The following is a 26,842-nucleotide window of genomic DNA, read 5'->3' on the forward strand; positions in this document are numbered from 1 at the left end:
ACAGAGGGCAGTGGAGGCCAGGTCACTGGATGGATTTAAGAGAGAGTTAGATAGAGCTCTTTGGGCTAGTGGAATCAAGGGATATGGGGAGAAGGCAGGCACGGGTTATTGATAAGGGACAATCAGCCATGAACACAATGAATGGCGGTGCTGGCTCGAAGGGCCGAATGGCCTCCTCCTGCACCTATTTTCTATGTTTCTATTTAAGAAACAGTTAGACAGATACATGGACTGGAAAGGTTTGGAGGGATATGGGCCAAACACGGGCAGGTGGGAGTACTGTAGCTGGGACATGTTGGCCGGTGTGGGCAAGTTGTGCCGAAGGGCCTGTTTCCACGCTGTATCACTCTATGACACCCCTGGCAGCGATTTCCAGGCACTCCATATTGTAACTCTGAAGTTCAAGCAATCTAAAAGCCTCTTAAATTCTACTATTGTATCTGCCCCCACTGGCAGCTTGTTCAAGGCACTCGCCACTTTCTGCAGAAAGAACCCCATATTGCATTTGAGTAGCTTACAACCCAACAGTAGGAACATTAAATTCTCCAATTTTTAGGTCAAGGAAACTCCTAACTCACAACATAATTCACAGTGTGCCATTATCATACAGTTATTTTTCCAGCTCGACCTACATAAGTATAGCCCACATAATTAGAGTTGAGTCATGAATGTAATGAACGTCCACTTAAGCTGCAAAAATTCTGAATGGAAAAAAAATTCTTGCTATTAATTTTGTCGTCCGTAAATCAAGGGAAGACAATCATTAGGATGACAGCAGAAGACACAGAGTGCTGGAGTAGCTCAGTGGGTCAAGCAGCACCTCAGGAGAACGGACAGTACAGGTGTCAGATGTTATGGGGAGAAGGCAGGAGAATTAGGTTAGGAGGGAGAGATAGATCAGCCATGATTGAATGGTGGAGTAGACTTGATGGGCCGAATGATCTAATTCTACTCCTATCGCATGACCTTATGACCTTATTGGCAACATTTTGGGTCAGCAACCTTCTTCAAACTGCAGAGTCTCGATCCAAAACATCGCCTGACCATGTCCTCCTAAGATACTGCCTGATCCACTCAGCTACTCCAGCACTCAGTGACTTCTGTTGTCAGCCAGCATCTGTAGTTCTTTGTTTCTACATTGGAATGATTACCTTCCCTTAAGACAATTATATGGGCTTAAATTTAGTTAAGTCTTGGAAATAGAGTCATAGAGTTATAGATTAATACAGTGTGGAAACACGCCCTTCGGCCCAACACGCCCACACCGGCCAACAATGTCCCAGCTAAGGTATACAAAAGTGCTGGAGAAACTCAGCGGGTGCAGCAGCATCTATGGAGCGAAGGAAATAGGCAACGTTTCGGGCCAAAACCCTTCTTCAGACTGATGTGGGGTGGGGGGAGGCGGGGAGAAGAAAGGAAAAAGGAGGAGGAGGAGCCCGAGGGCTGAGGGAGAGATAAGAAGGGGAGGAGACAGCAAGGGCTAACAGAATTGGGAGAATTCAATGTTCATGCCACCAGGATGCAGACTCCCCAAGCGGAATATGAGGTGCTGTTCCTCCAATTTCCGGTGTTGCTCACTCTGGCCGTGGAGGAGGCCCAGGACAGAGAGGTCGGATACGTAATGGGAGGGGGGGTTGAAGTGCTGAGCCACCGGGAGGTCAGGTTGGTTAATGCGGACCGAGCGGAGGTGTTCGGCGAAACGATCGCCAAGCCTACGCTTGGTTACTGTATGAATGTCCTAGCTAACCCTAGTCCCACTTGCCTGCGCTTGGTCCATAACCCTCCAAAATATGTTGTTGAAGTTAATTTATCAATTAAAGATGTTCTAATTAAAAGATAAGCTTCTTATCAACTATTTAAATATATATTAATTGCTTGTAGATGTTTACTGGTGGAAACAAGGAACTGCAGATGCTGGTTTACACAAAAGGGCACAATGTGGGTTGGGCAGCATCTCTGGAGAACGTGGACAGGTGACGTTTTGGGTTGGGACTGAAGAAGGGACTGACATGAAATGTCACCTATTCATGTTCTCCAGAGATGCTGCCTGGTCTGTTGAGTTACTCTAGCACTTTGTGTCCTTCTGTTTCTATATTTATTGCCGTGTTTTATCCAATGGAAGAATAATTCTGCGTACCTGCTTCAAAGCTCGTTCTATATCAATTCCTTGACTCCAAGGTACGGCAGGGTTGGCTAAACAGTCTCCAGTAGTTACTCTTCTTGAGATATCGATCCGCTGTTTCCGTAGATAACGAAAAGCGTCCGCGATGACGAATATCCCGTCGTATGTCAAGGCAGCAGTAAACTGAAGGAAAACAAATTGGTATCTATTTTTAATGAACGAATGAATTAATGAATGAATACTTTATTGTTACACGTGACAAGTCACAATTAAATTCTTTGTTTTGCGGACATGAACCACGGTATGCAAAGAGTCACCACATCAATGTAAAACACACCAAGCCTTTTGCACTGGACAATGTCAGCTATTCCGCAAATATCAATATTCAAAATAGCACAATCCGCTGATTATTGGATTAGTTTCTTGGCCAAAGAGCTTCATGAGTTATAGTTGGGGGCAAGAAATTGCAGCATCATAATAGGTTGATGTAAATTAATTTCTTGTTTTGAGAGATCACCTAATTTTTTTTTTATTTATTTTTTTTTTTAGCTTTTTTTTTTTTAAAATCAAAAATACAATTAAAAAAAACATTTTTTAATGACAATACAATAAAACAAAACACCACCATAATACAAGACGAACAAATATGCTAAGCAACTGCTAAACAATTATATTGCAATCCTTGTCAAAGATACATTCAACCCCCCTCGGTGCCCAGCGGTCCCGGAACTCCCTCAGGGTGCCCGTAGACAGGGCGTATTCCCTTTCCATCCGCACCCGGGCACGGACGTAGAGAGATCACCTAATGGCATCATTGGTCACCTAGGGGATTGCCTGCCACAATTATCAAATTTATAGAGCATGCAGTAACAGTGGGAAGAGGAGATAATTAATTTCGTTTAATTTACCGATGTGGCGCGGAAACAGGCGCTTCCTTCCGCCCACCGGGTCCGTACCGACCGGCGACCCCCGCACATTTATGCCCCTGTCCCACTTAGGAAACCTGAACGGAAACCTCTGGAGACTTTGCGCCCCACCCAAGGTTTCCGTGCGGTTCCCGGAGGTTTTTGTCAGTCTCCCTACCTGCTTCCACTACCTGCAACCTCCGGCAACCACCTGCAACCTCCGGAAACCGCACAGAAACCTTGGGTGGGGCGCAAAGTCTCCAGAGGTTTCCATTCAGGTTTCCTAAGTGGGACAGGGGCATAAAAAACACTATCCTACACACACTAAGGACAATTTACAATTTACACTTATACCAGCCAATTAACTGCAAACCTGTATGTCTTTGGAGTGTGGGAGGAAACCAAAGGTCTCGGAGAAAACCCGGGGAGAATGTACGTATAAACTCCGTACAGACAGCACCCGTAGTCGGGATCGAACCGGGGTCTCAAGCGCTGTAAGCGCTGTAAGGCTGCAACTCTACCGCTGCGCCACCGTGCCACACAATAATGACAATGACAAAGGAAGGAGAATTAAAAAAAACCCTCCTGCGAATTTAGCTTACTAAGAGTTGCGGTCACAATGATAGTAGCAGTGGAAAGCATTAATTTTGTAATCGACAAAAATCCCTCCACACATTTACGGAAGAACTGCATACCCATACCATTTCACACCTCATTAATGCTTCCTTTGAAGCCAGGATTCAAATTATGCATGTCAGCACTTTCACATTATTTTGATTTGGTGCATTTGCTGCTAATACGAGAAAGAGCTATTGGAGAGGGTGCAGAAGAGGTTTAATAATAATAATAATAATAATAATAATAATACATTTTATTTATGGGCGCCTTTCAAGAGTCTCAAGGACACCTTACAAAAATTGAGCATGTAGAGGAAAAACATGTAAGGGGAATGAAATAAATAGTAGAGACATGACTAGTACATAAAGTAAAGACAGAATTCAATACAAAACACAGTATGAGGCAATTAATGCACAGATGAAAAGGGACGGGGACGTGGGGCTAAGGATAGGCAGAGGTGAAGAGATGGGTCTTGAGGCGGGACTGGAAGATGGTGAGGGACACGGAATTGCGGATCAGTTGGGGGAGGGAGTTCCAGAGCCTGGGAGCTGCCCTGGAGAAGGCTCTGTCCCCAAAACTGCGGAGGTTGGACGACATAGAAACATAGAAAATAGGAGCAGGAGTAGGCCATTTGGCCCTTCGAGCCTGCACCGCCATTCAATATGATCATGGCTGATCATCCAACTCAGTATCCTGTACCTGCCTTCTCTCCATACCCCCTGATCCCTTTAGCCACAAGGGCCACATCTAACTCCCTCTTAAATATAGCCAATCAACTGGCCTCAACTACCTTCTGTGGCAGAGAATTCCAGAGATTCACCACTCTCTGTGTGAAAATCTTAAAATTTTAAAATTCTTTTATTTGCTTTTAAATCCCTGAATGGTCTTGCCCCGCCCTACCTATCTGAGCTTCTACACCCTTATACACCCGCCCGCTCTCTCAGGTCAGATAATCAGCTGCTCCTGAGTGGGCCTAAAACTAAGCGGAAGCTCAGAGGGGACCGTGCCTTTGCTGTGTCGGCACCCAAATTATGGAACGATCTGCCTCTCCACATTAAACAGGCCTCTTCTCTGTCTGTTTATAAATCACTTCTTAAAACCCATCTCTTCTCCGTGGCCTTTGATACCCAGTAAGATGTCGACTTTATTTACTTGATTTAATTTCTTATTTTGATTGCTTTTATTGCGTGGCTATTATTTTTACTCATGTTTTATGTCTTTTAATTTATTGTTGTATTCCATATGTAATTTTTGCGCCTCATGTGAGCTGTTATGTTGTCTGTTTATGATGTCTTGTTTATTCTTCTGTACAGCACTTTGGTCAACATTGGTTGTTTTAAAGTGCTTAACAAATAAAGTTGGATTGGATTGGATTGAAAAATGATTTTCTCATCTTGGTCCTAAAAAGAATTCCCCCTTATCCTTAAACTGTGACCCCTTGTTCTGGACTTCCCCAACATTGGGAACAATCTTCCTGCATCTAGCCTGTCCAACCCCTTAAGAATTTTGTATGTTTCTATAAGATCCCCCCCTCAATCTTCTAAATTCTAGTGAGTACAAGCCGGGTCTATCCAGTCTTTCTTCATATGAAAGTCCTGACATCCCAGGAATCAGTCTGGTGACCCTTCTCTGTACTCCCTCTACGGCAAGAATGTCTTTCCTCAGATTAGGAGACCAAAACTGTGCGCAATACTCCAGGTGTGGTCTCACCAAGACCCTGTACAACTGCAGTAGAACCTCCCTGCTCCTGTACTCAAATCTTTTGCTATGAATGCTAACGCTTTCTTCACTGCCTGCTGCACCTGCATGCCTACTTTCAATGACTGGTGTACCATGACACCCAGGTCTCGTTGCATCTCCCCTTTTCCTAATCATTCCTTACCAGAATGCTGCCTGGATTAGAAGGTGTTAGCCATGAGTAGACTACTACAATCGGTTTGAAGAAGGATCCAGACTAGTACAGGTGTCAGAGTTTATGGGGAGAAGGCAGGAGGATGGGGTTAGGAGGGAGAGATAGATCAGCCATGATTGAACGGCGGAGTAGACTTGATGGGCCGATTGGCCTAATTCTGCTCCTATCACTTATGAACTTATGAAAACATCACCTATACATTCACTCTACAGATGCTGCAGATTGGATGGTTGATCAAATTGGACATAAGGCTCAGAGGAGTAATTTTAATGGTTACATCAATAGGCCACATGTTGACCCAACAATTTTGTTGCATTAGTAAAAGATCAAAGGCAATATAAAGAAGCACAAATATAAAGTGGAGGGAACAGAATGTGATAATCAATCAATGTAACCCTAGGTGATAGATACGCATCTGTTGTTTCAAAAATAAAATTCTAACATTTCATCGCTTTGGAATCATTTAGTTCCTTGCCTTTGGTGTTTCAGACTTTAGAGTTTAGTTTAGTTTTGTGTAAAAATACAGCCCAGAATGGTCCCTTCGGCCCACCAAGTCTGCGCTGACCAGCGATCCCCGTACATCAACTCAATCCTGCACACTAGGGACAATTTACAATTTTACCGAAGCCAATTAACCTACAAACCTGCACATCTTTGGAGTATGGGAAGAAACCGAAGCAACCGGAGATAACACACACAGGTCACGGGGAGAACGTATAAACTCCATACAGACAGCAGCTGTAGCCAGGTTCGAACCCGGGTCTCTGGTGCTGTAAGGCAGCAATTCTACCGCTGTGCCTCTATGCTGCCAACATGCACACAGCCGATACAGCATGGAAATAGGCCCTTCGGCCCACCAAGTCCACTCTGAGCAGCTACCACTGTTTATATCAGTTGTAGGCTATCCCACTTTCTCATCTAACACACACACACACACACACACACACACACACACACACACACACACACACACACACACACACACACACACACACACACACACACACACACACACACACACACACACACACACACCAATTAACCTACAAACCCCGCATGGCTTTGGGATGTGGGAAGAAACCAGAGCACCCAGAGGAAACCTACAGGGCCACAGGGAGAACGTGCGAACTCCACAAGGTCTGGATCGAACCCAGGACACTGGCGCCGTGAGGCAGCAGCTGGAAACGCTGCACCACTGAGCAGTCCTCAACGGTGCACTGCAATGCTATGGGAAATGCATAGTACACTGTTACATCTGGAGTAAACAAAGGAAATATTCTCATCAGGCAGTGCAATATTCAATGATAATTTCCAAGCCAACAAACGGCTTTTTTCACTTAGTTTTAACTGACTGTGTTTGCTCTCAACCAAACGAGCTACTGCACAGTTGTGTGAGGACATTATTACTGGGTATATTTACATAATCTAGTTTTTTACGCTGGTGATTTTCTTTATGGATGTGGAAATTGTGGAACGGCATTCTGTAATATAGGCATCTGCAAACACTTTCCTTTTGGCTGCCCTGTCTTCTGATTTACACCATGTCATTTCACCCATTCAAATGCAAAAACTCAGAAACAACCAACAATCTCTTGAATGACTAGTTGTATTATAGGGAGCTTAAACTCTTGAATGAGTGCTGGTATTGTATTCAGTTTATGATGTTAATGCAATTGCGCTTTTCACTGTTCAGATCAGTCATTGCAAGATATCTTTAATAGACAAATTTATGACAAATTTCTCTTCACTGGAACAGACTATTATGATAAATAAAAGGGATTAAGGTTGAGCGTTTGGATGCAGTGTGTGGAATTAGGGCCTCTTTGAACAGAAGGTGCAAGAGTAGACAATTTCCTTCAGCCAAGATAGACACAAAAAGCTGGAGTAACTCAGCGGGTCAGGCAGCGTCTCTGGAGAAAAGGAATAGGTGACGTTTCGGGTTGAGACCCTTCTTCAGACTGAGAATCAGGGGAGAGGGAAACGAGTGATTTAGAAGCAACATGGTACAAGTGAATGAAAGATGTGTAGCAAGTCAAGTCAAGTCAAGTCAAGTGTAGTAAGGAACAGCAGGTGCTGGTTTACACCGAAGAAAGATACAAAATGCTGGAGTAATTCAGCGGGAGAGGCTGCATCTCTGGAGAGAAGGAATGGGTGTCTTTTCGGGTCATTATCCTTCTTCAGACTCAGGGGAGAGGGAGACATAGATATATGGAAGGGTAAGGTGTGAAAACACAGATCAAATGAGACAATTCTCAAGGAAATGTAGAATGGAACATTGTTAGTTGAGAGGAGGACCCATAGCGGAAGCGTCCACTTCACGGGGGGTCTGGAAACTGGAAGTATCCTGAGCTAATTCTGCTACCACCATCATTTATTGCAACAAGTGATGGCTCCCACAGATTGTCGCCGGAAGCTTGCGTCCTTTTCAGGACGGACGATGGCAGCGAGGCCAACGTTTGTAACAAGATGGACACACAAAGAAGAAGAAGAAGAAGAAGCTGAGAGGAAGGTGAAGGATATGCAAAGGATGAAATAAAAGCCAGCAACGATGATCGAGGATGGGTGGAGCCCACAATGGTCCAATGTTCTACCTTTCCTTCATCATTGTTACTGGATTTCATTTCTTCTTTTGCATAACTTTCATCCATTTGTTCTCTGTAACTTGTCATATCTCTTGTTTCCCTCTCCCCTGACTCTCAGTCTGAGGAAGGGTCTCCACCCGAAACGTCACCAGCTCCTTTGTGAATCTGTGCAATTCTCTGCCACAGAAGGCAGTGGAGGCCAATTCACTGGATGTTTTCAAGAGAGAGTTAGATTTAGCTCTTAGAGCTAACGGAATCAAGGAATATGCAGGAATGGGGTACTGATTTCGGATGATCTGCCATGATCATATTGAATGGCGGTGCTGGCACTTATTTTCTATGTTTCTATGTTTCTATGTCTATCTTGGGTGTAAACCAGCATCTGCAGTTCCTTCCTACACAATTTCCATCAGTCATTTGGAAAGGTTGCCCGCAGCCTGGTGCTGGATCTCCACAACCTGACTGGGGAGATCAGAGCGATACAAAGTGCTGGGGGACCTCAGTGAGTCAGGCAGCATCTCTGGAGAAAAAGGATGGGTGATGTTTCGGGTTGGGAACCTTCTTCAGACTGTCCATGGGTAAGTGAACTAATGCCTTTTATAATGAGTTTAGTTTAGTTTAAAGTTTAGATATACAGCATGGAAACAGGCCCAGAAGGCTGTGGAGGCCAAGTCAGTGGATATTTTTTATGGCAGAGATGGACAGATGTTTGATTAGTACAGGTGTCAGGGATTATGAGGAGAAGGCAGGAGAATGGGGTCAGGAGGGAGAGATAGATCGGTCATGATTGAATGGCGGAGTCGACTTGATGGGCCGAATGGCCTAATTCTACTCCTATCCCCTCTGACCTTATGACCCACCGAGTGCTCGCCAACCATTGATTTTGTTTAGTTTAGTTTAGAGATACAGCACAGAAACAGGCCCTTCGGCCCACCGAGTCCATGCCGACCAGTGGTCCCCGCATATTAATGATATCCTATCACAGAAGGGACAATTTACAATGTTACCAAGGAAAATTAACCTACAAACCTGCACGTTTTTGGTGTGTGGGAGGAAACCGGAGCATCCGGAGAAAACCCACACAGGTCACGGCGAGAACGTACAAACTCCACACAGTCAGCACCCATAGTCGGGATCGAACACGGGTCTCTGGCGCTGTAAGGCAACAGCTATACCGTGCCGCCCATTCAGACATGTTCTACATTGTCCCACTTGACAATGCAGTGTCGCCAATAGAAACTGATGCATTATTTACGAAGTCAAGTAACCTAAAATCCTGTATGTCGTTGTTGTGTGGGCTGCATGGTAGCGCAGCGGTAAAGTTGCTGCCTTACAGCACTTTCATATGAAGAAAGACTGGATAGACTCGGCTTGTACTCGCTAGAATTTAGAAGATTGATGGGGGATCTTATAGAAACGTACAAAATTCTTAAGGGGTTGGACTGGCTAGATGCAGGAAGATTGATCCCGATGTTGGGGAAGTCCAAGACAAGGGGTCACAGTTTAAAGATAAAGGGGAAATCCTTTAGGACCGAGATGAGAAAAACATTTTTCACACAGAGAGTGGTGAATCTCTGGAACTCTCTGCCACAGAAGGTAGTTGAGGCCAGTTCATTGGCTATATTTAAGAGGGAGTTAGGTGTGGCCCTTGTGGCTAAAGGGATCAGGGGGTATGGAGAGAAGGCAGGTACAGGATACTGAGTTGGATGATCAGCCATGATCATATTGAATGGCGGTGCAAGCTCGAAGGGCCGAATGGCCTACTCCTGCACCTATTTTCTATGTTTCTATGTTTACAGCGCCAGATACCCGGGTTCGATCCTGGCTAAGGGTGATTGTCTGTACGGTGTTTGTACGTTCTCCCCGTGGCCGCATGGGTTTTCCTCCAAGAACTTCGATTTCCTCCCGCACTCCAAAGACGTACAGGTTTGTAGGTTAATTAGCTTAGTATAAATGTAAAAAATTGTTCTTATTGTATGATAGTGTTAATGTGCTGGGGATCACTGGTCGGCACAGAGTCGGTGGACCCAAGTGCCTGATTCCGCACTGTATCTCTAAACTAAACGAAACTAATCTAAATCCATGAAGTTTGAGATTTATCTATGCTTCCATTATTTTTCAACCATTTCAAGGCTTGAAGGAGTTTTAGCCAATACAGAATAAATCAGTGCTAAAGGCCAGGTGATTAATTGTCTGATGGCCTTTGACCATTGATATAGGATGGGTGGTACTCGAGTTGTATCGTTAATGGTGTGCGCTGGAAAATCAATTGAGCAGGAAAAACAATTAATGAGAAAGTCTTTTATATGTGCCTGGGAAAACAACAAACCGGTAAAGCTGATTATGGTGTGAAAATTACTAACAATGGACAAAAGCCGTTGAGTGTAGGAAGGAACTGCGGATGCTGGTTTAAACCGAAGATAGACACAAAAAGCTAGAGTAACTCAGCGGGACAGGTACGCATCTCTGAATGATGTTTTGGGTCAAGACCCTTCGTCAGACTGGTTAGGGATAAGGGAAACAAGAGATATAGACGGTGATGTGGAGAGATAAAGAACAACGAATGAAAGAAGGGAGTTAGATGTGGCCCTTGTGGCTAAAGGGATCGGGGGTATGGAGAGAAGGCAGGTACAGGATACTGAGTTGGATGATCAGCCATGATCATATTGAATGGCGGTGCAGGCTCGAAGGGCCGAATGGCCTACTCCTGCACCTATTTTCTATGTTTCTATGTTTCTATGTTTCTATGTTTCTATGTTTCTATGCACAAAAGTAACGATGATAAAAGAAACACAAAAGTGCGGGTTCAGAAACAGCGAGCATCAGGCTATTGAACACTTCAGTTACGTATCTGGCGCTGAGAGGCAGCAACTCTACCAGCTGAACATCTTTTGTAAAGGAAATAACCCACTGAGAAACTCACGACAATAAATGCTTGGGAAACACTGTGGGGTTAGGGCAATCTTCAGCTCAATCAGATAACAATGGACATATAGAAAAGGATAATATTAAAGGGCCTGTCCCACTTACGTGTCCTTGGCACGCAAATTACGCGACCTCGTGGTCGCGTTGAGACGCACAGGCTTCGTATATGGCCGCGCGGGGCAGGTCCCACTTAGAAGCGCGAAGGGGTATGTAGTTGTGCGCGACATAGGCTCCGAAATTTTTGTAGTGAACGAAATCTTCGCGCGCCAACGGCCTGTCGCGTAACTGACGGCCAAAGTGGGAAAGGCCCAAGACCCTGGCGCGACGCAACGTCTCACCTCCAACAGCAGCAGAAGCAGGCAAACGATCGCCGAGCTCGGCCTGGGGCTCACGGCCGTTGCGGTCCAGATCCGCCCCCACTTCTATCCCAGAGCAGGGCCAAGAAAATTGAAGATGGACACAAAATGCTGGAGTAACTCAGCGAGACCGGCAGCATCTCTGGAGAGAAGCAATGGACAACGTTTCGGGTCAAGACCCTTCTTTTCAGACTGAAGAAGAGTCTCGACACGAAACATCACCCATTGCTTCTCTCCAGAGATGCTGCCGGTCCCGCTGAGTTATTCCAGCTTTGTGTCCATCTTCAAATGACGTCACGCGCTCCAGACGACTGTGCGTACGCCTTAAATCGCGCCCGACCTTCGCGGGACCGTCGCGGCTCAACGCGACCACGAGGTCGCGTAATTTGCGTGCCAAGGACACATAAGTGGGACAGGCCCTTAAGACTCTTAAGACAAGTACAGGAATTTACCTCAGCCTTTCTTGAAAATGGAAAAAGATTTAATACTTTTGAGATCCTTTGAACCATGAGTTTAAATTCTGCGAAAAGCTTTTCAGCTCAATTTTCAAGAGGATACCACAGATTAAGAAATCTCTCTGCAATAATATCTCTGTTGAAGATGAATATTTGTAGATTTTTTTTAATACCAAAATGTCCAATGTTAATCAACTGAACTGAATCGGGAATAGACTTATGATTATCATTTTCAATTTGAGTTAGCAATTAAAAGCAAGAAGTGAGAAATTTTTGATAACAAATGGGGAATTAAATTAATCTAATTTGCTCAATGGTAAAGCATGCATAAAAATCAATCTCAATGTGGGTAGCATCAGCCTACATTATTTTCTCGTCAATATTCCTTTCACAACACACTGACACTACCATCCAGCTCCTTTCTAGCTTTCTTTTATCCCCTCTACAATCAGTCTGACGAAAAATGTCTAGGCTTTTACTACTCAATCTTTAGTTTTTTTAGCATTAGTGAACTATCAATAACTAGGAGGGCACCCCACCTCTCTATCTAATGTCCAGTCAATCTTACTGATTTTCAGTCCTGTCATTTCACACTAACTGGCAGAGACTCTCCCTTCAACATGAAAAATACTGAATTCAAGCTGTCTTTCACAAAAGCACTGATGTATACTCGCATCCAATGCGCCTGGCGCAAGAACACATTAGAGCAAAGTGCTGTGACAATCTACCCATGAAGCCATTTGCTACTGCATCCAATTTCCTACAACTGCAATATAACTTCAATCTTCAGTCATGAGACCACGTCTCAACATTGCCCAGGCAGCAGGAATTGTGCAGGTGCACTGCTGTGGTTTGATTGAGTTACGATTTCGTTAAGTTGAGAGATTCAGCATGGAAACAGTCCTTGGCCCCACAGAGTCCACACCAGTTCGGTGTTGTCCCAGTTTCTCATCCACTCCTTACACACCAGGGGGCAATTTGCCTTGAGGTCAATTAACCTACAAACCTGCACACCTTTGTGTTGTGGGAGGTAACCGGAGCACTGGGATGAACCACAAGCAGTCACAAGGAGATTCATAGAAACATAGAAAATAGGTGCAGGAGTAGGCCATTCGGCCCTTCGAGCCTGCACCGCCATTCAATATGATCATGGCTGATCATCCAACTCAGTATCCTGTACCTGCCTTCTCTCCATACCCTCTGGTCCCTTTAGCCACAAGGGTCACATCTAACTCCCTCTTAAATATAGCCAATGAACTGGCCTCAACTACCTTCTGTGGCAGAGAGTTCCAGAGATTCACCACTCTCTGTGTGAAAAAAGTTCTTCTCATCTCGGTTTTAAAGGATTTCCCCCTTATCCTTAAGCTGTGACCCCTTGTCCTGGACTTCCCCAACATCGGGAACAATCTTCCTGCATCTAGCCTGTCCAACCCCTTAAGAATTTTGTAAGTTTCAATAAGATCCCTCCTTAATCTCCTAAATTCTAGCGAGGACAAGCCGAGTCTATCCAGTCTTTCTTCATATGAAAGTCCTGACATCCCAGGAATCAGGAGTCTGGTGAACCTTCTCTGTACTCCCTCTATGGCGCAGAACATGCAAACTCCACACAGACAGCACCCGAGGTCAGGATCAAACCCGTATCGCTGGCACTGTAAGGCAGCAGCTGGTAATTTAAATTATTCTGAATTCCCGTTTAAGCTAATGTTCTGTTGCAGTCAACATTCCTTTGCATTTTTAGAGCCAATTTTGTTGTATCTGACCTTTATTGCACAAGCCCATTCAAACAGTATGATTGAGTTCAGTGCCAATATTAACATGCATTAGGCACAAGCATACTAGGTATAAGAGTGTAAGATATTAAACCACATTGAGTCAGCACACAAGAATCACCACGTTTTAGGCCCTTCGGGTCTACTCCTCCGTACAGCCATGGATGGACACAAAATGCTGGAGTAACTCAGCGGGTGAGGCTGCATCTCAGGAGAGAAGGAATGGGCGATGTTTTGGGGTTGAGATCCTTCTTCAGACTGATAGTGGAGGGGGCTGGACAAAGACAGAATGTAAGCGGAGACAGTAAGACTGGTGGGAGAACTGGGAAAGGGAAGGGGATGGAGAAAGAGGGAAAGCAAGAGCTATCTGAAGCTAGAGAAGTCAATGTTCATACCGCTGAGGTGTAAACTACCCAAGTGAAATATGAGGTGCAGTTCCTCCAATTTGCGCTGGGCTTCACCCTAACAATGGAGGAGGCCCAGGACTGAAAGGTCAGATTGGGAATCCCGCCCCCTCCCCTGACATCAGTCTGAAGAAGGGTCTTGACCCGAAACGTCACCCATTCCTTCTCTTCTGACATGCTCCCTCACCCGCTGAGTTACTCCAGCATTTTGTGTCTACCTTTGATTTTAACCAGCATCTGCAGTTCTTTCTTACACATACAATCAAGTATGATCTATTTTCCCCTCCTAACTTTATTTTCCTTCCTTCTGGAATTTTCGTTTAGTTTAGCTTATTTAAGATTTTTATTTTTAAAGAATTATTTTCTGAAGCACGTCCTTTAAACACCAATAAGCTCAAAATATCCAAACTGCACAATCTGGTGATGTGATTTTTTTTTCCAATTGATTTTTTTTCCAATGGTTCGTGCCGTTGCCAGATGGTGGAACATTGGAAAGAGAGATGATCTTACCTTCAGATTGGTAGCAGCTGTTCCTGGGTACTCTCTCTGATCCAGCTTTGTCCATCTCTGCATGAATTTCTGAACCATTGGGTCCTCGTAATTCACAAGCTGAAAGCCAGTTACATTGACTCCCGTCTCAATAAATTTATCCAGTACAAGATCGGAGAAGCCCTGCAAGGAATACACAAGACAAGTCACAGTAAAGGAGGCCAGCAGACTGCTGAAAAAGCAGGGTGTAAAGCCCCTGTCCCACTTAGGAAACCTGAACGGAAACCTCTGGAGACTTTGCGCCCCACCCAAGGTTTCCATGCAGTTCCCGGAGGTTCCCGGAGGTTTTTGTCAGTCTCCCTACCTGCTTCCACTACCTGCAACCTCCGGCAACCACCTGCAACCTCCGGGAACCGCACGGAAACCTTGGGTGGGGCGCAAAGTCTCCAGAGGTTTCCGTTCGGGTTTCCTAAGTGGGACAGGGGCATTAGTTTATTATATCCATGCTCAAATCTCACCATCACCTCTCTCACTCACACAGGAGCGGCACGGTAGAGTCGCTGCCTCACAGCGCCAGAGACCCGCGTTCCATCCTACCTCGGGTGCTGTCTATGTGGAGTTTGCACGTTGTCCCTATGACCGTGCGGGTTTTCTCCTGCTGCTCCGGTTTCCTCCCACATTCCAAAGACGTGCGGGTTTGTAGGTTAATTTGCTTCTGTAGATTATTCCCAGTGTGTGAGATAAAGCTAATGAGTGTATGGGTGATCATTGGTTGGCGTGGACCCAGTGGGCTGAAGGACCTGTTTCCATGCTATATCTCCAAACTAAACTAAAGTCACTCAGCGGGTCAGGTAGCAACTCTGGAGAACATGGATAGGCGATGTTTCAGGTTGGGACCCTGGTTGTCTGAACCCAAAATGTCTAAATAAAGTGTCCGTACACAAAACGTCAAGTTCTCCAGAGATGCCATCTGTCCCACTGAGTTACTCTAACGGTCCTGTCCCACTTACGCAACTTTTTCGGCAACTGCCGGCACCTGTCATAGGTCGATGCAGGTCGCCGAAAATTTTCAACATGTTGAAAATCCAGCGGCGACCAGAAAGACGCTACGATATTTTGGGCGACTGAGGAGACGACTCACGACCATACAGGCAACGTTGTGGGGTGAAACCTGTATGGTCGTGAGTAGTCGCCTAAAGAGTCTTACCTTGTGCTGGTCGCTGTTGGATTTTCAACATGTTGAAAATTCTCGGCGACCTGCAACGACCTATGACGGGTGCTGGCAGTCGCCGAAAAAGTCACGTAAGTGGGACAGGGCCATAATACTTTGTGTTCTTTATGGTAAATCATCATCTGCAGTTCCTTGTGTTTTAATTTGGTCTTGGAATTAACACGCGGTTTTATTTGCTCTTTTTTCCACAGCGGCAAGTGTATCATCAACATCAGAGGACTGTAACCCCCCCCCCCCCCCCCCAAGATGAGTCATATAAAAATCTCTGGCTAGTCTGTTGCAGCAGCTGCTAATGAGTTTGTGGTTATGGATTTAGAATTGAAGTTGGCTACAAAGCCAGCTTCAAAACGTGGGGGGGGAAAATGGTGTTCTTTGCTGTCTAATGAGCAAAATCAGCACTGTTTTGTCTTGTTCCTTTACCTCACCCGTTGCTGGCATTCAGGCAATGGCAACATGTTATTCACTGCAAGGATGAGACAGAAAGCGCAATCATTTGCAAGCACCGCATGCCTGATTGATTCAAGAAGTTTCATCTAATATGTGACAAAATAGCAACAGTAAAATATCCTCAGTGCCATGGACCAGATAGGATGTTGGCAGGCATGTGTGGGTCTTGCATGTGTGATTTCATTGAGAAGGTCCAACTAATAGGTGACAAAACAGCAGAAGTGAAATATCTGCGGTACAATAAACTGGATATGATTTCCTCAGGGCTGATTAAAAATCCCTACTGTACGGCAGACCCCGATCAAAACATAAATACGGGAAGCATTTATTTGCAAATGTCTATTTCGACAGGTTTTCTGAACTAACCAGTGAATTGTGAAATTGGCCACCAAGGATATCTGAGGAATTACTGAACATGATGCCTCATCCGAGATAATTTGGGGATACAGTTAGTCTGTGATTTCTGTTTGCGGTGATGTGCTTTTTCCATTCTGTACTGATGAAAAACTACGGGCAGCACGGTGGCACAGCAGTAGAGTTGCTGCCTTACAGTTCTTGCATCGCCAGAGACCCGGGTTCGATCCTGACTACGGGCGCAGAGTTTGTATTTTCTCCCCGTGACCTGCGTGGGTTTCCTCCGAGATCTTCGATTTCCTCCTACACTCCTAAGACGTACAGGTTTGTAGGTTAATTGGCTTGATATGAATGTACAATTGTACAAGTGGTTAAGTGCGGGGATCGCTGGTCGGCGCGGACTTGGTGGGCTGAAGAGCATGTTTCCGTACTGTGTCTCTAAACTAAACTAAACTACTTGTCAAATTAAGCCACCAGGCTCAAATAAAGATTTTTTGTCTTAATTTGATGTTTGGCGATATTTTTGATTATATAGAGTCATAGAGTGATAATGTGGAAACAGGCCCTTCGGCCCAACTTGCCCACCCCGGCCAACATGCCCCAGCTACACTGGTCCCACCTGCCTACATTTGGCCCAAATCCCTCCAAACTTGTCCTATCCATGTATCTGCCTAAATGTTTCTTAAATATGTTTCTTTCTGTTGAAACAACTGTTTCTTATATGTTGAATATACCTACAGTATATGTCTTGTTAAATGTGGGTGCCTGCTGTGTAGATACTTATTCTTAAAGGTTTATGGGTGGCACACCGGCACAGCGGGTAGAACTGCTGTTTCACAGTGCCAGAGACCAGAGTTCAATCCTGACCTTGGGTGCTGCCTGAGTGGAGTTTGCATGCTCTCCCTGTGACCGCGTGGGTTTCCTCTGCACATCCCAAACATAGAAACATAGAAACATAGAAATTAGGTGCAGGAATAGGCCATTCGGCCCTTCGAGCCTGCACCGCCATTCAATATGATCATGGCTGATCATCCAACTCAGTATCCTGTACCTGCCTTCTCTCCATACCCCCTGATCCCTTTAGCCACAAGGGCCACATCTAACTTCCTCATAAATATAGCCAATGAACTACCTTCTGTGGCAGAGAATTCCAGAGATTCACCACTCTCTGTGTGAAAAATGTTTTTCTCATCTCGGTCCTAAAAGATTTCCCCCTTATCCTTAAACTGTGACCCCTTGTTCTGGACTTCCCCAACATTGGGAACAATCTTCCTGCATCTAGCCTATCCAACCCCTTAAGAATTTTGTACGTTTCTATAAGAACCCCCCTCAATCGTCTAAATTCTAGCGAGTACAAAGGCGTGTGGGTTTGTAACTTGCCCCTCGTGTATAGGGAGTGTGTAGTACTAATGCGCCAATGGGTGATCGATAGTTGGCATAGACTTGGAGGGCCGAAAGATCTGTTTCCATGCTGAATGTATAAACTAAAACTAAACTTTTACATTCAGTGAATGGAAAAGAAATGTGCAGAGGTGGGTGACATTTTTCAGGTCTCTCTCATGCCAAACTGGATGCTATTTGCAAGCAAAAAAACCCCAAATTTGTGCTTCCTCATTTGGAAAGTGTTCATTGTAATCGAGTCTATCCTCGGATCAGTCATAGAGTATTACCAGAGTTTAGTTTAATTTAGAGATACAGCGCGGAAACAGGCCCTCATGCCCACCGAGTCCGCACCGACCAGCTATCCCCGTACACTAACACTATCCTACACACACTAGGGACAATTTACAGTTTTAACCAAAGCCAATTAACCTACAAACCTGTACGTCTTTATGCTGGGAGGAAACCGAAGTGTGGGAGGAAACCGAAGGTCCTGGAGGAAACCCACGCAGGTCACGGGGAGAACGTACAAACTTCGTACAGACAGCACCCGGGCCCGGCGCTCTAAGACACCATGCAGTTCATAGTCTCAGAATCCATTTTGTGGAAGGGGACCACTTGCTTGTTATCTCAATTTTACAAGACATTGGAGAAAGAAAAAGAAAAATGCAAAACAAATGGACGAGAAACACAATAACAGGAAGACTGAGAGATCAAAGCAAGAACACAGCATAAAGGCAGCAAGCTTTGCAGAGGGGAATCAAACTATGTCAACCCACTTTCGCATCCACTCCCAACACTCTAGGGGCACTTTGCAGAGGCCAAGTAACCTACAAACCCGCACGTCTTTGGGATGCGGCAGGGCAGTCACGGTGGTGCAGCGGTAGAGTTGCTGCCTTACAGCGAATGCAGCACCGGAGACACGGGTTCGATCCTGACCACGGGTTCTGTCTGTATGGAGTTTGTACGTTCTCCCCGTGACCTGGGTGGGTTTCCTCCGAGATCTTCTATTTCCTCCCATATTCCAAAGATGTACAAGTTTGTAAGTTAATTGGCTTGGTAAATGTAAAAATTGTCGCTAGTGGATATTGGATAGTGTTAATGTGTGGGGATCGTTGCTCAGTGCGGACCCGGTGGGCCGAAGGGCCTGTTTCCGTGCTGTATTTCTAAACTAAACTAAAACTGCAGCACCTGGAGGAAGCCCACAGGGTCACATGGAGAACGTGCAAACTCCACGCAGACAGCTCCCGAGTTCAGCTAGAGACACAAGAACTGGGGCCGGGACAGTGATTATTAATTTAGTTTGGAGATACAGTGCGGAAACAGGCCCTTCGGCCCACCTTGCGATCCCCGTAAACTTGCACTACCCTACACACCAGGGATAATTTACAATCTTTACTGAAGCCAATTAACCCTCAAACCTGTACTTCTTTGGAAACCGGACCACCCGAGGAAAACCCACGTGGTCACAGGGAGAATGTACAAACTCTGTGCTGACAGCACCTGTAGTCAGGATTGAACCCAGGTCTCTGGTGTTGTAAGGCAGCTACTCTACCATTGCACCACCGTACCGCCCCAAACCATGATGTGGTGAACAATTACATTTTCCAACTCAAGCAGTCACTAAAAACATAATAAGACTTTCTTGGCTCTTTTCTGACAGCAACCCTTAATTCATTGCAACATTTCTACATATTCTACATCCCAATCAGTGATTTCCCTGTGTATAATTAACTGTAGTTGTTGCAGTGCGTCAGAAACTATTCCACTTGTACTCTAAGATTAGCAGGCAAACATTTCTGAGCATTGTTCTTGGCTGGAGTTAATTTCATTGGTAAATGATCAATTATTGTACCATTTGATTCAGTTTAGTTCATTGTCACGTGTACCGAGGTATAGTGAAAAACGTTTGTTGCCTGCTAATCAGTCAGCAGAAAGACAATATGGTATGGTGGCACAGCAGTAGGGTTGCTGCGTTACAGCGCTTACATTTGATCCCGACTATGGGTGCTGTCTGTACAGAGTTTGTACGTTCTCCCCGTGACCGCGTGACTTTTCGCCGAGATCTTCGCTTTCCTCCCACACTCCCAAGACGTACAAAATTCTTAAGGGGTTGGACAGGCTAGATGCAGGAAGATTGTTCCCGATGTTGGGGAAGTCCAGAACAAGGGGTCACGGTTTAAGGATAAGGGGGATGTCTTTTAGAACCAAGATGAGAAAATCATTTTTTATACAGAGAATGGTGAATCTGTGGAATTCTCTGCCACAGAAGGTAGTTCATTGGCTATATTTAAGAGGGAGTTAGATGTGGCCCTTGTGACTAAAGGGATCAGGGGGTATGGAGAGAAGGCAGGTACAGGATACTGAGTTGGATGATCAGCCATGATCATATTGGATGGCGGTGCAGGCTCAAAGGGCCGAATGGCCTACTCCTGCACCTATTTTCTATGTTTCTATGTTTCTTTGTACAGGTTGGCAGACGTACATAATTGACTTGGTATAAATGCAAAATTGTCCCTAGTGTGTATAGGATGGTGTTAATGTGCGGGGACTGCTGGTCGTTGTGGACTCGGTGGGCCGAATGGCCTGTTTCCGCGCAGAATCTCCAAACTAAACTAAACTAAATACATGATTGCAATCGAGCCATTTACAAAGTTAAAAATGTGGAGCGATGGTAATACGTGACTGTAGATCTGCTTCTGTGGCTAGCATGCAATAGTCTCCTGGGCTGGGTGCTTATTAGTACTGAGTTGTTCAAAGCGCCATTATATAATCAATCACAAAGGTGACTTACCAGAGTGGCCAACATGTAATGGTAACCTCTGATGTTTTTGCCAACGTTTACAGCCTGTGTCACAAAGGAAAGAAAGAAGCTATGAAACTGTTCTTCAATGAAACCTAACCTATTACAGTCAGCGTAATTACATTATAAATATTTAGCCAACACAGGATAAAAAATATCATTTTGACGCAATTAGCGCAGTCAACATATAGCCTGTGTAGCTTTTCGAAATGAAAGTAAAATAAATACAGATGCTGGAAATCTGAAATAAAAGTAGAAAATGCCACAAGCAATCAGCAGGTTAGGCAACATCAACGTTAACAGTGTTAACTTTCCAATTGTTTTGTTAGCGTTCTCCGACCTTTTATAAGATTCTGTCCCTAAAACCTCGGATGGCACAGTGGCGTAACTGGTACTGTAACACCCTATAGTGTTAATGATATCCAAAGTCCATTTTCAGTCTGGCACCTGGTCACTAGATTGGGCTTAGCTGTGCAACTTTCACCAGCTCTCTTCTTCACAACTAGTCATTGGTACATCCATGATCTTCATAGAGATCACCGTACACATTGGATACCAGATCATTACAGAGTATGTGCTTCTTATCTCCAGCCCTTGTCTCATAAGGTCATGAGGTCATAAATGATTGGAGTAGAATTAGGCCATTCGGCCCATCAAGTCTACTCCACCATTCCCATCGTGGCTGATCTATCTCTCCCTCCTAACCCCATTCTCCGGCCTTCTCCCCTTAACCTCTGACACCCGTACTAATCAAGAATCAATCTATCTCTGCCTTAAAAAATACCCACAGAATTGGACTCCACAGCCACTTGTGGGAGAATTCCACAGATTCACCACCCGCTAACTAAAGAAAGGTGTTTACCAGGTGAACCTACCAGCCTATATAACGAGGTTACTTCCAATTCCGCAGTTTTACTATTTACTAATAAACTATTGTGAAGAATAGTTACAAACACCTTGGCATGGTTCACATAGGCCGTCGTGCAAACTTCTCAAAAATACTCCAGGCTAATTCTTGATCTACATAGTTTCCTGCTTTCCCCCCTCAAATTTGTTATTCCGTTTTCTGTGGTATCTGGTACCTGTTCTTCCAGTTTACTTTTCGCAGATAAAACCAAAACCCTTAAGGGCTTGTCCCACTTGGCCGTCATTTCTATGCGGTCCCGCGCGGCGTGGCAGGATTTTGTGATGTACAAAATCTTCACACGCCATCTGCGTGATGCGCAAATGACGGCCAAGTGGGACGGGCCCTTTAAGGTTCCAATTGGAAGAGTGAGGCCCAATGCAAATTGGAGGAACAGCACCTCATATTTTGCTTGGGCAGCTTACAATCCAACAGTATGAATATTGATTTCTCCAACTTCAAGTAGCCCTTGTTTTCCCATTCTCTCTGTCCCTCCCCCAACCTAGTTTTCTGACTAGTTCTACTGTCCTCCTGATTAAATCTTGCTGATTGTATGCCACCTCCTTGTCACCTTCCCCTCAGCTAACAATGAACCATTCTACATTTCCTTATCACCATCTGCTTTGATCTGTCATTTTCACACCATATCTGTAGACCTCCTCTCCCCTGGCGCTCAGTCTGATGAAGGATCTCGCTCTGAAACGTCACCCATTCCTTCCGCTGCTGGACATGGGGGGGGGGGGGGGGGCACGGTATGGTGGAGACGCCCCTCAAAATAAGGGAAGGTATCCCACGTCAGGGGGCCACATGAGTGGCACGGGTGGGGGACATATTTGTGAAATGTATAGACTGTATTGAGCCTCCGAAAATGTCGGATGAATTTTTCGCACGGTTCACGTATTGTATATATTTATTACTTGAATAAAGCCTATTTTGAAATTAAAGAAAAAAATAAAAAATCCTTCACTCCAGAGATGCTGCCTGTCCCGCTGAGTCACTCCTGCATTTTGTGTCTACCATTAAGGGGATATTTTGGTTGGTTCCAAGAAATGATTCCATTGAGTATATTATGCAAACACAAGACTTGACACTCCCCTAATGTAAGCAGAATAGTGCTGACTGACACTACTTTGCTGATTACTTGTCCCATCAGGTCTCTTCCATTAATAAATAGCAGTCAGGTAACTTTTAATCCTTCTTCAATAAATTCCACAATTCTCCTCAGTAGTAGGCGATGAGCAAGCACAATTGCCATCCCAATCTTTGCTTCCTCATTAAACGTGGATGCCCTTTTAGAACAGGGTTTAAAAAAAAAAATCAGAGCTCACTGAATATGCTCAGCAGATCAGGCTGCATGACCTTCTTGTAGCCTGAAAGATTCCGAGTCGTAGAGTCGAGCAGCACAGGAAAAGGCCCTTCGGCCCAACTTATCCATGCCGACCAAGATGGCCCATCTACGCTAGTCCCACATTCCACTAAATCATTCATGTCCATGTACCTGCCCAAGTGTCTTTTAAACGTTGATATAGTACCTGCCTCAACCACTTCCTGTGGCAGCTCGTCCCCGAACCTTACTATCCTCTGTGTGAAAATGCTGGAAAGAATTACATCTTTCCTCTCTCATCTTAAACTTTCTGGTTCTTGATTCCCCTACTCTGGGTAAAAGACTGTACATTCACCCTATTCATCTATTCTCCTCATGATTTTATAAGATCACCCCTCTCTATAAGATCGCCCCTCATCCTCCTGCGCTCCAAGGAATAAAGTCCTAGGCTGCCCAACTTCTCCTTGCAGTTCAGAACCTCGAGTCCTGGCAACATCCTCGTAAGGGCGATGTCAACATTTCACATGCAGGCAACCTCGGCTTGGCAGCAACTTTGTACAAATCCGAGTGAGGAGAGACTGACATTTTGCTCGAACAGCTCCAGTCAAAAGGCAGGAGGAAAAGACACCTTAAATAACGTATTATCCCAATTCAGCTCAGAATCTCACACAACCAGCATCATGAATCCTGATGCTATTAGAGTGATCCTCTTAAATGTGTATGTATTGAAGCAGCGACTCTAAAGAAGCAGGATTACAGGACTAGCGCTCAATACGTTATCGGTGGGTACTCCTAAGGGGACTTGTGGATGGATGAAGCTTTGCATTAAAACACAAAGGCCTGAAATCACTTGAATAAAGGGCCTGTCCCACTTACGCGATTTTTTTCGGCGCTTTGCCGGCACCCGTCATAGTCGCAGCAGGTCGCCGAAAAATTTCAAGGGCGAAAATCCAGCGCCGACCATAAAAATGTACGACTCTTTGGGCGACTGCTCACGACCATAGAGGTGTCATGGCCTCCATGTTGAAAATCCAGCGGGCACAAGAAAAAGGGTACGACTCTTTGGGCGCGACCGCGTCGACACGTGACGCCTGCATGGTCGTGATTAGTCGCCCAAAGAGACGCACCTTTTTCTGGTTGCTGCTGGATTTTGAACGTTTTCGCAACCTACTGCGACTATGAAGGGTGCCGGCAGTTGCCGAAAAAAATCGAGTAAGTGGGACAGGCCCTTAAAGCATTTGGAGGGGGAAAAAAACTAGACTCTTTATTGGGTACAATAAAATATTTGCCCGTAGTATCATCGCTGCGTTTGACGGGTTTACAGTGGCAGGACAACGCACGCACAAAGCAAATCCTTTTTTCTCTCTCTCTCCACTTTTTGGTCAAATATGGTGCAGAAAATAGCCGTTACCTGATCCATAATGGCGTTAAGTCTGTTCAATTCACAGTCTATTAAATATCTTCTTTCTTGCCGCTTGTCCATTTCCTCAAAGATGCGCCTGTATTCCACCAGGTTGGTGATGCTGCCGACCGACTTGGCCGTCACCTGCCAGTTATTCTGCACGGCAGCCTCCATAATGACTTGCAAAATGGAATATCCTGCAGAAACAAGAACAAGAGGCAGCTTAGGAACCGAGAGCTGAATTGCTACTGAATAAGAAAGTAGTCGAGATTGGTATGGTATGGTTTGGCGTGGGAAGGAACCGCACTTAATAATAATAATGGATGGGATTTATATTACGCCTTTCTAATACTCAAGGCGCTTTACATCGCATTATTCATTCACTCCTCAGTCACACTCGGTGGTGGTAAGCTACTTCTGTAGCCACAGCTGCCCTGGGGCAGACTGACGGAAGCGTGGCTGCCAATCTGCGCCTACGGCCCCTCCGACCACCACCAATCACTCACACACATTCACACACATTCACACACAGGCAAAGGTGGGTGAAGTGTCTTGCCCAAGGACACAACGACAGTATGCACTCCAAGCGGGATTCGAACCGGCTACCTTCCGGTTGCCAGCCGAACACTTAGCCCATTGTGCCATATGTCATCCCAAACTTAGACACAAAATGCTGGAGTAACTCATCTGGAGAGAAGGAATGGGGGGCTTTTCAGGTGGAGACCCTTCTCCAGACAGGTGCTCCATTCTCCAGCGATGCTGCCTGTCCCACTAAATTGCTCCAGCATTTTGTGTCTACCTTCGGTTTAAACTAGCATCTGCAGTTCCTTCCGACACAAGGAACTGCAGATGCTGGTTTACACCGAAGATAGACACAAAATGCTGGAGTAACTCATCGGGACAGGCAGCATCTCTGGATAAAAGGAATGGGAGACATTTCGCGTCGAGACCCTTCTTCATTCTGGTATGGTATCAAGTCACAAGTTAAGTCAAGTCACATTTATTTATATAGCACATTTAAAAAACAACTCTCGTTGACCAAAATGCTTTACATTTGTTATAAGAATAGTATACACAAGCAAATTACATGCATATATTCAAATAGCCCTCGCTCAGAGGACGTCAGAAAAGGCTTGGTATGCTATTTGATTTGTCACATAGACCGAGGTACAGTCAAATTCATTTTTGTATACAGTTCAGTACAAGTATCATTATTACATAAGCACTTAGATACATCTTAGATACATCTCAGATACGATACAATACGGTGTAGCAGTCGTACACTGAGACAGTATGGATTCGCCAGTTTGGCGCCATTTTCAAGTCCCAGTCGTTGTGAGTGCAGGGATGTTGACCTGACCATGAAGGCCCGTTGTCATGGCGGCGTTGCAGGGTCGGCCTGGCCAAGCGTAGCCGTTGGTAGTCCTCCACTGTTGCTCCATCGCTGCAGATTGCTGTTTGATTGCTCAAATGCCTTCTAGTTAGCTCCACTGTGCAGGAGGGGAGCTGAAGAAAATGATTTACGAAAGCACCTTGTTTGTCGTGTAACAAGCTGTTGTTAAGCTTCTTTGCAAAGGCGCTTTATTTCTTGCAAGTGCTACACATGAATTGCCCAACACGAAAGGGAATTGCACCATCTCAGGGGTGAAAACCCAGTGTGAGTTGGAAGATCTGCAGGAAGGAACTGCAGTTGCTGGATTAAAACCAAAGATAGACACAAAAAAGGAGAGTCTTGAACCGAAACATCACCTATTCCTTTTCTCCAAAGTTACTGCCTGTCCCGCTGAGTTACTCCAGCTTTTCGTGTCTATATGTGGCTTAGAAGATTGTGTAAATGGAGGGACATTGATCACGTGCAGGCAGGGGAGATTAGTTTAATGGCCCTGTCCCACGGTACGAGTTCATTCCAAGAGCTCTCCCGAGTTTAAAAAAAATCTAACTCGTGGTAAGCGCGGAGAATGAACGTAGCGGGTACGTCGGAGCTCGGGGACGCCGCTTAGCGGCTCGTTACGCTAACGGCAGGTACTCGGGAAGACTCAGTAACGGCAGGTAAGCACGGGAAGACTGGTGAAGAATTTTCAACATGATGAAAAATGTCCACGAGAGCCCCGAGTACCGACGAGTGGCCATTACCGTAAATCTCCGAGTTCAAATCAGGGCAAACTCGGGAGTGCTCTTGGAATGAACTCGTACCGTGGGACAGGGGTTTAAGTTGGCATCATGTCCGGCATGTACATTGTGGACCAAATGTTCCTATGCTGTACTGATCGATGGTCTATATTCTATGTACATTTTGACATACATGGACGACAGATGGCACAATGGGCTAAGTGTTCGGCTGGCGACCGGAAGGTAGCCGGTTCGAATCCCGCTTGGAGTGCATACTGTCATTGTGTCCTTGGGCAAGACACTTCACCCACCTTTGCCTGTGTGTGAATGTGTGTGAATGTGTGTGAGTGA

General features: G+C 45.2%; 1 protein-coding gene across 4 annotated transcripts in view; it reads right to left on the reverse strand.

Annotated features, from left to right (window-relative positions):
- The window catches only part of gria3 (glutamate ionotropic receptor AMPA type subunit 3), a 310,941-nt gene that overhangs the window by 141,909 nt on the left and 142,190 nt on the right, over window positions 1-26,842 (reverse strand). For all 4 annotated transcript variants that reach the window (XM_033030754.1, XM_033030753.1, XM_033030751.1 and 1 more), the window contains exons 4-7: window positions 24,392-24,579; window positions 20,744-20,797; window positions 14,559-14,720; window positions 2,138-2,305 (exon numbers count right to left, since the gene is read on the reverse strand). In XM_033030754.1, the coding sequence (XP_032886645.1) occupies window positions 2,138-2,305; window positions 14,559-14,720; window positions 20,744-20,797; window positions 24,392-24,579 (572 nt within the window). The remainder of the gene's footprint in view (window positions 1-2,137; window positions 2,306-14,558; window positions 14,721-20,743; window positions 20,798-24,391; window positions 24,580-26,842) is intronic.

Source organism: Amblyraja radiata, chromosome 12, assembly GCF_010909765.2.
Source record: "Amblyraja radiata isolate CabotCenter1 chromosome 12, sAmbRad1.1.pri, whole genome shotgun sequence".
Classification (NCBI taxonomy): Eukaryota; Metazoa; Chordata; class Chondrichthyes; order Rajiformes; family Rajidae; genus Amblyraja; species Amblyraja radiata.